At 36.0% G+C, this 13243-nt stretch overlaps 3 protein-coding genes across 5 annotated transcripts; 1 reads left to right on the top strand and 2 right to left on the bottom strand.

The window, feature by feature from the left end:
- Window positions 1-52: 52 nt before the first annotated feature.
- On the bottom strand, window positions 53-3210 carry LOC113863265 (exosome complex component RRP4 homolog). The gene is made up of 6 exons (XM_027496789.1): window positions 2922-3210; window positions 2799-2844; window positions 2616-2705; window positions 1445-1510; window positions 1295-1360; window positions 53-961 (listed from the first exon to the last, which is right to left on the bottom strand). The coding sequence occupies exons 1-6, from the start codon at window positions 3176-3178 to the stop codon at window positions 503-505; spliced, it is 984 nt and encodes a 327-aa protein (XP_027352590.1). The 5' UTR covers window positions 3179-3210; the 3' UTR covers window positions 53-502.
- A 1123-nt stretch (window positions 3211-4333) lies between these two features.
- On the top strand, window positions 4334-5737 carry LOC113863311 (BSD domain-containing protein C22A12.14c-like). The gene has a single exon (XM_027496847.1). The coding sequence runs from the start codon at window positions 4334-4336 to the stop codon at window positions 5735-5737; it is 1404 nt and encodes a 467-aa protein (XP_027352648.1).
- Window positions 5738-6349: 612 nt separating this feature from the next.
- LOC113862968 (RNA demethylase ALKBH10B-like) lies at window positions 6350-12462 on the bottom strand. Of its 3 annotated transcripts, XM_027496303.1 has the most exons (9): window positions 11907-12362; window positions 11747-11828; window positions 9375-9505; window positions 9106-9223; window positions 8567-8668; window positions 8325-8440; window positions 8036-8190; window positions 7142-7323; window positions 6550-7063 (listed from the first exon to the last, which is right to left on the bottom strand). In XM_027496303.1, the coding sequence occupies exons 1-9, from the start codon at window positions 12195-12197 to the stop codon at window positions 6846-6848; spliced, it is 1395 nt and encodes a 464-aa protein (XP_027352104.1). In that variant the 5' UTR covers window positions 12198-12362; the 3' UTR covers window positions 6550-6845. The 3 variants fall into 3 exon arrangements, with proteins under 3 accessions (XP_027352103.1, XP_027352105.1, XP_027352104.1); XM_027496302.1 differs by having other exon boundaries at window positions 6350-7323; window positions 11747-12462; XM_027496304.1 differs by having other exon boundaries at window positions 6467-7323; window positions 9106-9226; window positions 9375-10418; window positions 11747-12361.
- Window positions 12463-13243: the final 781 nt, after the last annotated feature.

Genomic DNA, 13243 nt, shown 5'->3' with positions numbered 1-13243 from the left:
ATGAAGCTAAACTAGTAATATTACTTGTTCCACAAGACACTTGAATATTTGAGCCATTAATTTTTGCTATAATTTGGTTAAGACGACTGTGCAAAAGGATGATCCAGAAACAAACAAAAGACTACAAAAGAATAGAGACACGGGTTGGTAAGTGGCTACACTGAAAATAATGTGACTACCGGCCTTTCAAACAAACTATTCATCAAATCACCTTAAGTTGCAACACCTTGAACTAAAAAAGAAGCTTCAAGCTCCTTCAAACTATGGAGGAAATCCTACATTTTCAAAAATCAGATTCTGTTACTATAAGGTAATCTACTAACAACCATTTCAAAGCTAACTATGTCTACCAAAAGTAGAGAAAGGAGAGTGGATCTTGGAACAATATTGAAGTAAGACTTGCTACAGTTGCAACGGTTTCTTTCCACTGCTTTATCCCTTGGCAAAAGAGCAAAGGAATAATAAAGCTTATAAACTGGCTTTATAATCACAAGTTCACAATCTACCGCTTCTTTTTATTTGAGCTTCTCCTTTCTGTCTCCTTTTCGGCAACCAGAACACAGAACTCAGAACCAAGCATCTCGTGTATATCAAGATTCAGAGAAAGGCTTAGATCAATAATTCCCTTGATTATTTCCAGTGTAATGTTAAAGCCCAACGTTGATAATACTCTAACTGCATTAGCAGCCCTGCATATGTACTTTCTCGTCTCCAATGTTGTGTAATTTTTCTCTTGTTCTTCAAGACTCGAGGAATTTTTATTTGGCAATAAAACTTGATGATCAGATTGGTTCACTTGATCTTCTACCAAGTCATCTTTGGCTTCAATATGTTCCCCAACCCATATGAATCCATTACACCCGAGTATCAAATCAATACCATACTGCTCTAGATGATGGAAATGTTGTTTTTGTCTCTTCACTAAATAAGGAGGTACAGTAAGCAGTTGACCTCTATTAAGCTGTCATACAACTGAGAGCCATTAGTAATAGTAAAAGACTTAAGAATATTATCCGAAAACATTTTAAGCAATCAGAAGTCCGAACATATTACATGCCATCTTATATTGTCCCCGTAAGTTGACAACCAAAATTTTATTTTACTTCATTCTAGGATTTTTGCCTAACATCTAAAGCATAAACATATTTGTAAGCAACAATACCCATCTCATATAGAATTTTCCTTTTCTCCTACTGTCCGTACTTTATGTAACTGGCTGACACTTTTTGGGGGAAAAGCAGAAGCAAGTAAAAAAAATTGTAACCGAGTTACAAGGATTTTCAAGACTACAAACCTTTCCATATTTCTGACTTCTTGCCTGAAGGTGTAAGCCATCATGCTGGAAACCACGAACTTCAGCCTGTGGACGTAAATAATTCAGGAAACTAAACTGTTGTTTCCTTCATCTAATGTCAGTAATTTATTACATAATTCAATTACTTACACAAACTACATCCTTCTCCTCAAAAATACAGCGCATATTCAGTTCATCTACAGCTGTCCTCCGCCTCTAGCAGTGAAGAGAATATTTTTCAATAAGGGGATTCCAAGATTAATAAGGACAGAAAAGTCAACGTACGATAAAGATGAAAACAAAATGGCAAGAAATCCGACGGTGTGCTTTCAGAACCAAATGTAATTGTGTATGATACTTCTTTCTGTATATATCAAAACTTTGAAGGACTTAACTGTTTAATTGTTTTGCTAATAGCCTAATAGGCAATTACGTCCCAGACCTTGATTTACTGATTTCTTGAGCACCATTTCTTCCAAGATTAGGGTTTCTGTACCCAAACTTAAAAAGGTTATCAATTTATTCACTGCATGAGGAAAGACTTACATGTACCACCCGCAAATATAGAATCACACAGAATATACAACTCGGGTCATAAATATTTCTTGCAGTCACAATATTATCAGTATTGCACCAAAATCCAAATGATCAAAATTAACACTGGCTCTGCACCTAAAAGCTGCCCAAAAGCTCCAGCCCTAACCCTATCCCAAGACAACTGCAAGATATCTCAGTATCAATGCCCCACCAATATTAAATACATTAAATAACCATACTAACTACAAACTGCTTTTAACCTTCGATAGCAAATATTACATTGTACAATGATAGGAAGTAGAAGTTTTACAGCAGAAACTTCTAAATACACATCTGCTTCCGGTTCATCCATAATTCCACCCAACATTAACATGATGCCTTGGCTACAAAAAGCTATGTCAGCAATTTGACACAGCTAAAAACCCCATCAATACTTTCAATTCTATCAAAATTAAGCAAGATTATCATTTACTTAGGGGCTATGTTTGGATGATCTTTGAAAACTAGTACTTTTATAATTACAATAGAGTTTTTTTTTTTTTTTCAAAAGATACTGTTCCTAGACAAATGCAGTGAAACTTTTTGAAATAAAATAAAACCAGATTAATTAACATAAATTTGTTAAACATGTTTTCATTCAAAAGAAAGATCGTAGAAAAAATAAAACACAAGCAAATGGGCCTACATTTTCTAAAAGAAAGGTGCACAAGCTATATTGATTACCGATACTCTTCTTTCTAATCTTAAAGAATCACAAGACATCCCCAAAGGAGTTACGAAATACCTGAACACCATCAGGCATATTCATAGAAGAAAGCATCAACACTGCATTTTGACTGTAATTTATCTCCAATCTCCAACGCTTCTGAGCAACCTACACAATAATCAGTAAGATGACAGGAGCAAGAGAAGAGCAATAAGCATATCAGTAAAATTTTCAAACAAACGATTGAAACTGTTAATTTACCTCAACAACACGCCCTATAACGATGTCACCAACCTCAGGCTTGTACCTGCGATTCACCACATTCCATTAACAATTATAATAACAAAAATTCAAATAAGTCGAGAAGTTAAGAAGGAAGACTACCTGGAGCGTAACGCGCGGACATAGACGAGTTTGTTGACGCGCTCGACGACGCCGCAAACAGTGGCAACGACTTCGCCGTTAAGGTCAGCGGTTCCATGACCCTTTAAGACGCCGTCTTCGTGGTTGACGGAGATGGAATCGGCAACAGTTACAGAAGCATCGGAGTTCACCTTGGATGAGAGAGACTCAAGCAGTTCTAGAGCCTTCTGAAGACGAACCTTCTGAGTTTGACTCAACGGTAACTGTATCCCTCTCATTGCTCCTTCACTATTCTGACCGTGCTACCACCACCATTTTCAGAACCTCTGTCTCTAATCTAACTTCGCAGTTTGGGCCTCGTAGTTCACCTCTAAATGGGCCTTCCTATAACAGGCTTTTAATTTTACTTTTCCATATCGGTATTACATTATAAAAAAGAATACTTCCCTAACCCACATTAATTTTTACTGTGTTGTGATGGTACTTGTTATATCTACTGATCAAAGGAACATATAACAAGATGCTTTTATTCCATAGTGATTTAAACTCTAACTACGGAATGTACATTAATAAACAGATAATTCTCAATTTTTTATACATTGTGAGTACTAATACTTTTAAAATTGAATTGGTCCTTAAACAAATAACTAAGGTTTGCCAGACAGAAAAGAGTACTGTAGTAGGTGATATATAACTTGGTTGAAAGTGTTACATAGGAAAGAGTTACAGTGTATTAAATTTAAGCATTAGCATTTAGCAGTGTAGTGCGAAAGGAATTGAAAGATCAAGCTTTGATTATTTATAAGGCCTTCGTTCTTCAGGGACCTGGAGAAGACAAGGATAATTCTTGGAGCAATAGCTTTTCCATTGGCATTGGTTGTGATGATGATATGATCTGCATCATCATTTGATTTCTAGGTGTACGATATCAAGATGTTTTATAAAATATTACTCTTATTAGTTTTTTTCATAAATGTATTAGAAAATATGAAGTTTCAAAAATAAAATTATATGAAATAATGAGTGTTATAAAAGTATAACTTATAAAATTTTATAAAAAAGAATAATATTTCATATAACTGATAAAAACGTATTTTATTCCTTTGAATAATAATATCTTACTTTTAAAAAATTTAATGGACCGAAAGTATCTCTTATAATTTGTTTGTATAAGTAAACAATAAACAAATGCTCCTTTGACTCTGGTTTCTTGACAGAAGTGTGTGGAGAGCATTGTGATAAAGCCTCATCCTCAACTTAGATTACGGGCTATTAGTTGCTGTATATCCCACGTGCACTATAGCTTCTTCCCCAAACATTCTCCATCTTAACCTCAGTCTAAAAATTAAATTTAAACAATTAATAATGATAAGAAGAAGAAGAAGAATTCAATTCTAATATCTGTCTCTGCATTGCACTCTCCACCGTTCCTCATGGATTTCTTTAAATCCGTTTTCTCTGACGACCCGGATCCTCCCGAATCCCAATCCGACAATGCGCACCGAAATGATTTGCCAGACGCACCGAGTAATGATTCCTTGCCGACCGAGCACCGATCCGATCCTTCCGGCACCGGTGCGTGGGACTTCGGCGGCCTATTGAAAACCCTGAGTTTGAAATCGGAATCAATTATCGAAACCTACCGTCGTGATCTTCAGGAATTCGGCACCGGTTTGAAGAAGGAAATTGAGGTTGCTCAGGGGTCTTTGGAATCGGTGGGCCACGCCATTGATCATTTAGGAAACACCGTGGTCAAAGGAACTGCTCAGATCATATCTCAGAGCAAGGATGCCATCCTCGATTCGGATAACGGAAACCACAAGAAAAGGCAAGGCGGCGAAAAGGGTTTGAGTTCGAAACGCTATTGTAGATTTGATTCGCAGGTTCGTGGCATCCAGGGTGACGTTAGTACTTACACGGAAGTGCCTGAGGATTTGGATGATTATAACAGGTGGAAATCGGAGGTTTCGTTGGAAGGGAAGAGTGACGAAATAGAGGGGATTCTTAGAGAGAATGAGACTATGGAGAGCGTTTACAAAAAGGTTGTTCCCAACACTGTTGATCGAGAAACGTTTTGGTTTAGGTATTATTATAAAGTTTATAAGCTTAAGAAAGCTGAGGATGTGAGGGCTAGGCTTGTGAAAAGAATGTCCAAGGAAGAGGAGGATTTGAGTTGGGATGTTGATGATGATGATGATGATGATGTTGATGAGGATGAGGATGAGCATGAGCATGTGGGTCATGGTAAACCGGAGCATGTGATAAAGAAGGGGGTTGGTGGTGAGAATTCTGAGTTGCAACGTGGTGGCTTTGATGATAGTGTGGTGGGAAAAAAGGCGATGAATGTGGAAGAGGTACATAACTCTGGTGAGGAGGGGTCTAAGGTAGAAAAGAGAGATGGTTTATTGCAAAGTAAGGAACTTGGTGACAAGATGGCTGAGTTTGCTGAAGAATCGAAGGTTGATAAGAGTTCAGGGGTTGTTCAGAAGATGGGTTATGGAAGCAAGGAAACTAGCAACGAAGTGGATAACACTAGGAATAAGAATAACTCTGCTGCAGATTCTGATAAGAAAGTGATAATGGAGAGGACGGATGACGCAGGAAAATCTGCAGCGGTTGCAAGTCAGCACTCGGTGCATGAGGAGGAGGAAGACCTTGAGTGGGATGAGATTGAGGATCTTAGTATAATTGATGAAAAGAAGGCAACTAGAACGGGCAGCCCAAGCAAAGTTGATTTGCGGAAGCGCCTGAATGCTGCACAAGAAGAAGAAGAAGAAGAAGAAGAAGACGACTTGAGTTGGGAAATTGAAGATGATGATGAGCCTGTTAAGGCGTGAGACATGTCATGCACTTTCTGTGATATATAGACGCAAGTGTGATTTTGATACGAAAATTAACATTCTCTCTTTGATTTTATATTTGTATAAATTTCTTAGAAGTGTCACCGTTCCACATTTTAAATGTATGAATGAAGAGCTACAGTTTTTATTGCCACGTCTCTTTAATTTTTATCAATTGTTTTAGATACACTTCTTGGGTGCTGTTGTCTCCCTTGCTGTTTTTTTTTGTTTGATAGCTCACGAATCGGATTATAATTATGGGTGGCCACTGGCCCCGTAAATTCGCCCATTTGGAATCAATTGGATATGGCTCCTACATGTGGAAATTTGTGTTTTAACTAATTGTTCCATTCAGTGCCAAATTTGTTTTAGTAGTGTTTTATTTAAACAATGAGATGAAGCTATACTATGCTTATTGCATAAAAAAATAGAAAAATTAACTAAACAACTCGTATATTTGATATATTGATCCTGAATAAGAGCTTGTAGAAAGATCCAGGATAAGTGAGTACTACAGAAGAAAACCTTCACTGGAAGCATTGAGCAATCCCTTTCTTTCAGTTGAAACTGTATCAACAGGTAATTACCATTACAGATACAACAACTTCCAAACCTTATTCCATTAGGTGAGGTTATTACCAAGATTACAGATAATTTATAAAAATCAAATTATTTCACAAGGACTGATCCTCACAACACATCAAAATGGAAAATTAAGTAGATGATCATAACCATGCATCCTCATGATGATTTGATTATCTAAAATGAAAATATAAATTATCATTCTTTTACAAAATTCTAACGCTGATATAATTCACATTCTTTATATTTGGAAGCTAGACTTCTCCAAAGCCCTTAAGCTGATTGGAACTCATAATAAACTACTGTATTGTAAATACTAGATTCTATGCTATCTATCTAAAAAGAAAGAGAGAAAAGTGGGAAAAAATGAATGAAACAAACTCTTCTAGCAGCACCTGGGCACGTTTGTACAACAAAATAAAATACTCCCAAGAGTCCAGGCCAAATAGCTGGAGGCGGGAAAACCACCTTTCTTGATTCACATTTCTTTAAACCCAAGGCTGCTTCGAGACTAGAATCATACCTATCCTTCAACAGTAATGCTGGGTTCAGAAGTGGACTCTCCCATGTGTGATTCGACTGGAGAAGGTAACGCCATAAGGCGTCCTTTTTGGGCACGCGGTGGAAGATGCCTCGCGTGTTTTCTGGATGCCCCTTTCCAAGGCAAGAAAACCCCCGTCCCACCCCGAGGTAGTTTGCGGGGGTTCACTGCCATAGGGCGCATAGGGGTTAGCATAACCATTGGAGCACTAAGTATTCCCCATTTGGGCATCATATCCATAGCCTCATAGCCACTTAGAGCTCCATTTGGCAAAGTAAATGGACTAGCAATGCCAGGTTGCCAAAGAGTCATCGCAGTTGTCATGGTTGGAGTTGGTGATTGACATTGATTAGAGTCTGGCCTCACTCTAAAAAAGGTGATGCTCACCCTTCTGTTAGGAGACGGACACATCACGTGCCTTGCCATGTCAGCACTGTTTCCTCTCATTACTAAAAGAGATCTGCAAGGTGTATCACCATCTAATCACGTATTGTAAAATACTACGATGTTATGGATCAAAAGAACACAATTGAAGGAATGCAAAACATAATAATAATAATAATAAATAACTAAAAATAATGGTTTGAATTAATGCTTAAAATGGGAAACTATCATCTCTTTTCTAAGACATATCAACGTTAAGGTGCCAATCCTGTCAATATGTGATGGCCATACGCCCTCTCAAAAGCTTTCAGACCGTTAATGTAAAAGAACCTAATACTTACTCAACAAGGAGAACTTAACCACTTTAAAATCATATTATATGAATGAGGAGAAAAAAAATAAGTGGAAAAATGAGCTTTCCGGGATCAGGGTGTAGACTTCCGAAGGACCTTCTGCAAAGGCTGACATTTTGAAACTAGGTGTCACTTCTGTAATCTACCAATTGATATTTTCAGGACATAAGATAAATTCTCCCCCAAAGTGTCTGCAAGTATATGTATTACAAAAATATACGGAAAACGGAAGCAATCTAACCAAATAATAGGGGAATTATATAAACTCGTAGTTTAATCCTCTAGAAAGGTTGTGCAGTTGCATTGCACATTATTAATTTACAAGCTGTCCAGTGGATGTTAAAGGTATTCTGCCTTTGCATCCAGCAATATGATTAGAATCTTAAAAATAAATGGAAGATTAAGACCACAGAGTATAAGTTGTTTAATATATACCCTCTCTTCAATGAGAGCATGAGTGGCCCCTTGTAGTTCCCATCATTTTCACTCATAAGAATACGTCCAAAAGCCATAGTTGATTCAGAGAGAAGAAGGGTGGATACAGGTTGGTCCAAATGCGGTGGTTTCAGGAATGGCTGAGAAAATTCCCCCTACAATTTATAAAATTGTATAGACATCGTTAAATGTTAGTCCATCGGATAAACAAATGCTCATAGTAACTTTCTAAGATCTAATACAGGACTAGGATATGGAAAGTAATCAGGAAAACACGAAATATATATACCTCTTCAAAAAAGTTGATGATACAACCGTTTGGCCTTTTATATTCTGGAATTAATTGCCATTGAATAAGATGATCAACGACACCATGGAGAAGTGCTGGAATTGGCTCTATATTGCCTGTGAACAGAAGGAAGGAAAAGGCTGAATTTCATACCATCCTTACATATATATACCAAATTACAGTTTTATTAAGGTGGATAAAGACTGTCAAATTATCAGATCCTTTTAATAATTTATCCTTACTTTTGGCATCGTCCTTTATCTGGCCAAAAATCGGAACACCCAACTGAATCAGCTCTCTCTTGTTCCCCTTCATTTGTTTGTTGAATAATATAAAAGTTTCACCTACATTTATTCAAGAAGACGTGGTTTATAACGTAAAATACTATAGACAATCGGACAACTTGCGATAATCATTATCTGTGTCTAACTCTAAACCTGTCTTGTGATGCACAACACTGTCAAGAAAGATAAAGTAAGCCCTAAAACACCCGATTTATCATTAGGGATGGCAAAGATCCTGATATTGATTGCATGTACTACATTGATTTATTAAATAAATTGAAAGAAATTTGTTTTCTGTTGTACAAGTTCCTAGTCTCAAAATTAAACCCACAAAAGTCATTATTAGACCATAAAAATAAATTGCAGCTGCCATATGTCTTCATATTTCATTTGTAACTGCAGATGACCAAGACGATTAAAAATCTAGAAATTAGCTTGAAGAAAGGAAATTAAATGTGAATACCCACACCAGATATAACAAGTTAATGGTGACTTACCTGAGAGTTCCCCGTTCTGGCCAGCAGCATGAATCTCATTTACAAAATCAGTCAGCTTGCAGATTTCTGATTCAGAAAAAACGTCCTCATACAACTTTAATCCTTTCACAACATTCACCTGCTAATTGCAGTCAATTGCAATCATCTGTCAATCAGCAATATCCAGCTGCTTCTTATTACAAAAACTAGTGATATCAGCTCTATGAATCCAGGCTTCTCTATTAAAAACAAATGTATTGACTATTGAGGATGTGAATGAAAGAACTTGCCATATGCCCCTTCACGGATTCCTTTGCTGTGAAACCTTTTGTCAGCTTTATCTGTGAAGAACGTGCTTCACATTCTTCATGATTGGAACATATATTACTATTCACCAAACATGGTTGCATTTCTTGAGATCCTGCATTACCAAACCAAAGAAAATCCATGCAATTTTTAACACTCAACAAAACAGGGGGAATGGATTTACTTATCTTTGCATTAAAATGCAACTCATTTTTATCCTAACCATCACATTTACTAGTATAGTAGAAAACAATTTATTACACACATCTTGGGTTGCCTCCTCTCAATCGAGTCCAGAGAAATTTGATTGTATAAATTTGTACTCGGACAACATGGGACTTCCATTGTTAGTTTGACCCCAAGCCTTTTATGGTTATTTTGTAATTTGATGGTTAGCGGAGAGTTGAGAGATTTCAGCAAGGGTAGCAATAAAGCAACCTTACCCTAAGCATTGTCATATCATAATCACTATTATGAGTTAGATTGTTAAACTGATATTTCACCATTTAACAACTGCTTTTTCTGTATGATTGAGAAACATTTGCCACCTTCCAACAAAGTAGCTATGGTTAGTCCTCCCCCTGTATTGCCAATAACATTGTCCCAAGCTCAGTCCAGTTAATAGTGACAAAATGGGCAGGCCAATGTAACAAACAAAAGTTGATTCGTTTGTTCCCCATAAGGGTATAAATGCAACCGGCTGCTCAAACATGTTTTGCTTTTTATCAAAAAAATGTTTTGCTTTTCTTTTTTCTCATAATTTATTCACTTTCTTTTTTTCAAGTACTACCCATTAGTCCATTCATTGGATCCTTCACCCATTAGCAGGAGGACGACAGTGTTGACTCGCCAACTTAGACATAAGGAAACTCAACACTGAACAGGGTGTTTCATAGGGAATAGCACCCAAAATGTCAAAACCCACCATTCAATCCCGTACCCGCACGTGGCACCATATCAGTAGATGGAACCACTCACGTGACACGTCAACAACAGCATCGTGCAACCGGCTCTGATCGTTCTGCTGACTGTAACAAGAATCATTGCACACATCTCTAGATGTTACTATAATTGTATTCTACAACCCAACTAACCGTATGCCGTAACACCAAAGCCACCCAAAACTTCTTTAAAAATCAAAGCACCTATTTGATTCACATTAATTTTCACATTCTCTTGCAGCTTCTGTAATATAGTAGTGTTACATTATGAAAACTATATAAGAAAATTTTATTTGAAAATATTTATTATACTTATATTTTACTAAAATAAATATATTTTTTAAATAAAAAAATTTATTTTTAGATATTTAAATTCAATCTCAAAAATTATAATTAAAAAAACTCTTAAATTATTTGACTGGGGGAAAAAGATTGAAAAAAAGTATTTTATAATTAATTTTGCTAAGTAATTAAAATAAAGATAAAAATAAAAATTATAATGTTTACTAAATAAGTATGCTTTTAGTGTAATTTTAATAAAAAAATTATTCATCAATTTTTATCTATATTCTTCAGGATAATAGAGAACAAAACTGTTTTATAATATATATATATATATATATATATATATATATATATAATATGATAAAAACTGACATAAAAAAAATCTTCACTCAAAATCAAGTAATGAAAATAAATTATCAAACATATTCGTTGCGTGCAATTATTTTAATAACATCGGCATTTATATAAAATCAAAAGTTACAAACACATATTAAAAGGAAAGGGTGGGGAAAAAAGAAACAACAATATTTGTGATGGTTTTGCTTCGCCAATAAAATGAGTGGAAACTATAGTCATGGAAATTTAAAAAATCAAAACGTTGAACGACGTCTGCGGTCTACCATTGCGCAACCGAAAATTGACTTCAATGCATAAACAAATTGGAAAACTAATTTTCATGCCAGATATCGGTTTGTTCGATTTCTTTGCGATACAGCGAGGAAAGAATATAACTGTTCCTAATAATAATTATTTTATAAAACTCGAATATTGTTAAAAAAAGAAAAGCAAACAGTTTGCTCCTACGAAGAGACACGCAGAAAAGCTATCGTCCTTCATGATTGAATCATTCGCCAAAAAAGAAATCCCCAATAAACAAAAACAAAAGAACAAAAAAAAGTGATCTCAAGCGAAACACAAATAACTAATCTGAAAATTAAAAAAGAAAAATAAAACAACTAAGCCGTTAACAGAGCCTTTCAATTGCCCGGGAAAAGGAGGAAGAGAAAAAAGACCGAATCGATTCCCAACTTTCAAGTGAAACAGTATCGGAAAATATAGATTAAAAGTGAATCTTCAATGATATTGAAAAGAGAGAAAAACACGAAGATCACTGTGTAATTGATTATTACCTGAATCAGTAATCTCACTGTCCGGCGAATCACACTCCACCGTAGCTTCGTCGCCGCCGTTTTCAACACTCTCGGCAACATCCTTCTCCATTTTCCCTTTCTCGTCGAAGCTACTCTCACTTTTGGTGCCACCTGCGGGCTCGATTTTCTTCTCAGCGACTCTGCGAAGCTCGAGAGTGACGTCAGCAATGGAGTGATGCTTCTGCATCTGGATAACAGGGATCCAATTGAGTCGGCGGTGGTGGATAGCGGCGAAGGCGGCGTCGTAGTCGGAGGAGGAGGCAGCGAGGTGTGAGAGGTGAGCACAGAGTGCGTCGATGATGGCGTTGGCGGCGGCGAACTCGCCGCGGAACCAGGCGATAATGGCGTCCTTGGCGAAGGAGTCGGAGACGAGGAGCGGCGGCGGCACCATTGCTGGTGGATCGGTCCGCGATGCTGGGACAGCCGCCATGAACAGGGGAAGATGGTTCAGTGTGAAAATTCTGAGAGAAGACACAGAACAAAGAGAAAAGGAGAGAGAGAGAGGGGGGGGTTGTGATGTTATTGTTGCAACAATGGGTTCTTTCTTTTATTTTTTTGATTTTAAAACTTTAATTTTAGTTTGAGAAATGAGAAATGAGTCACATGCAAGGAAGGGCAGGGGAAGAAAGAGGAGAGGGATTTATTATGCAGTGGAAGAACCTTTCGTACACTTTTCAGTTCTCTCCCCCTTTCCTAACCATTTTTCTAAAGAGGCACCCCTCTTCATGTGCCCGCCCAAAATTGGAATTACAATGTTTTCTTACCTCTAATATTAGTAACTAATTAGTTATTACTTAAATTAACTTACTTTATACCAGGTTATTTTATTTTAATCATTATTTAAAATATTTTTAATATCCAATATTATTCATAATAATTTAATTAAATTCAAGTTGAATTACATAAATGAGCGATATCCAATTGATAGAGTTCCCCAGATAATAGACTGTAGCTAATTATGCTCAATTATCAACCCTCCAAGATAATAAGAATAAAGTTTGCAAAGCGGGTTATTTAACCCATTCAGATTAACCCATCGAGTAATAAATTTTAGCAAGTTAAACTAACATAATAATTATTTTATTTTATTTTATAAAAATGGGGATTAAAATGAATAAAGTTCAATTTTTTTAGTTTTTATGTGCCTAGTTTGTACTGGACTTATCATATCGAAAAAAAAAAATCAATTTAATTTAAATTTCAAACTTTAATTTTATCGAACTTCGAAACTCATTATACTGACTTTACATGAGAGGTAGGAACCATATATAAAAGTCATGTGAAATATTTTGTTACAAGAGTAACTACATAAGAATGTATATTTATTTTTTATTTAACTTCAAATAAATATTACTTCTTATAAAAAAAAAGTTGGTATCGAAAAAAAAATATCAAAAAATATCAATATTTAAAAAGGTTTTTATTTATGTAAATTATATTAATTCCAATTTTATTTTCTATTTTGGTACAAAAGTT

This window comes from Abrus precatorius, unplaced genomic scaffold (assembly GCF_003935025.1).
Source record: "Abrus precatorius isolate BTA unplaced genomic scaffold, Abrus_2018 Scaffold3, whole genome shotgun sequence".
NCBI classification, from domain to species: domain Eukaryota; kingdom Viridiplantae; phylum Streptophyta; class Magnoliopsida; order Fabales; family Fabaceae; genus Abrus; species Abrus precatorius.
This window is presented reverse-complemented; position numbering and strand designations above follow the sequence as displayed.

Coding starts and splice junctions, on each gene's coding strand:
- LOC113863265 (XM_027496789.1), bottom strand. CDS start 3,178: ATGAGAGGGATACAGTTACCGTTGAGTCAAACTCAGAAGGTTCGTCTT. Junction 1,361..1,444: donor AGGAGAAGGATGTAGTTTGT/GTAAGTAATTGA, acceptor TTACGTCCACAG/GCTGAAGTTCGTGGTTTCCA. Junction 962..1,294: donor GAAGTCAGAAATATGGAAAG/GTTTGTAGTCTT, acceptor GTTGTATGACAG/CTTAATAGAGGTCAACTGCT.
- LOC113863311 (XM_027496847.1), top strand. CDS start 4,334: ATGGATTTCTTTAAATCCGTTTTCTCTGACGACCCGGATCCTCCCGAA.
- LOC113862968 (XM_027496302.1), bottom strand. CDS start 12,197: ATGGCGGCTGTCCCAGCATCGCGGACCGATCCACCAGCAATGGTGCCG. Junction 9,506..11,746: donor CAGTGAGATTACTGATTCAG/GTAATAATCAAT, acceptor TTGGTAATGCAG/GATCTCAAGAAATGCAACCA. Junction 8,669..9,105: donor CCAGAACGGGGAACTCTCAG/GTAAGTCACCAT, acceptor GAATAAATGTAG/GTGAAACTTTTATATTATTC.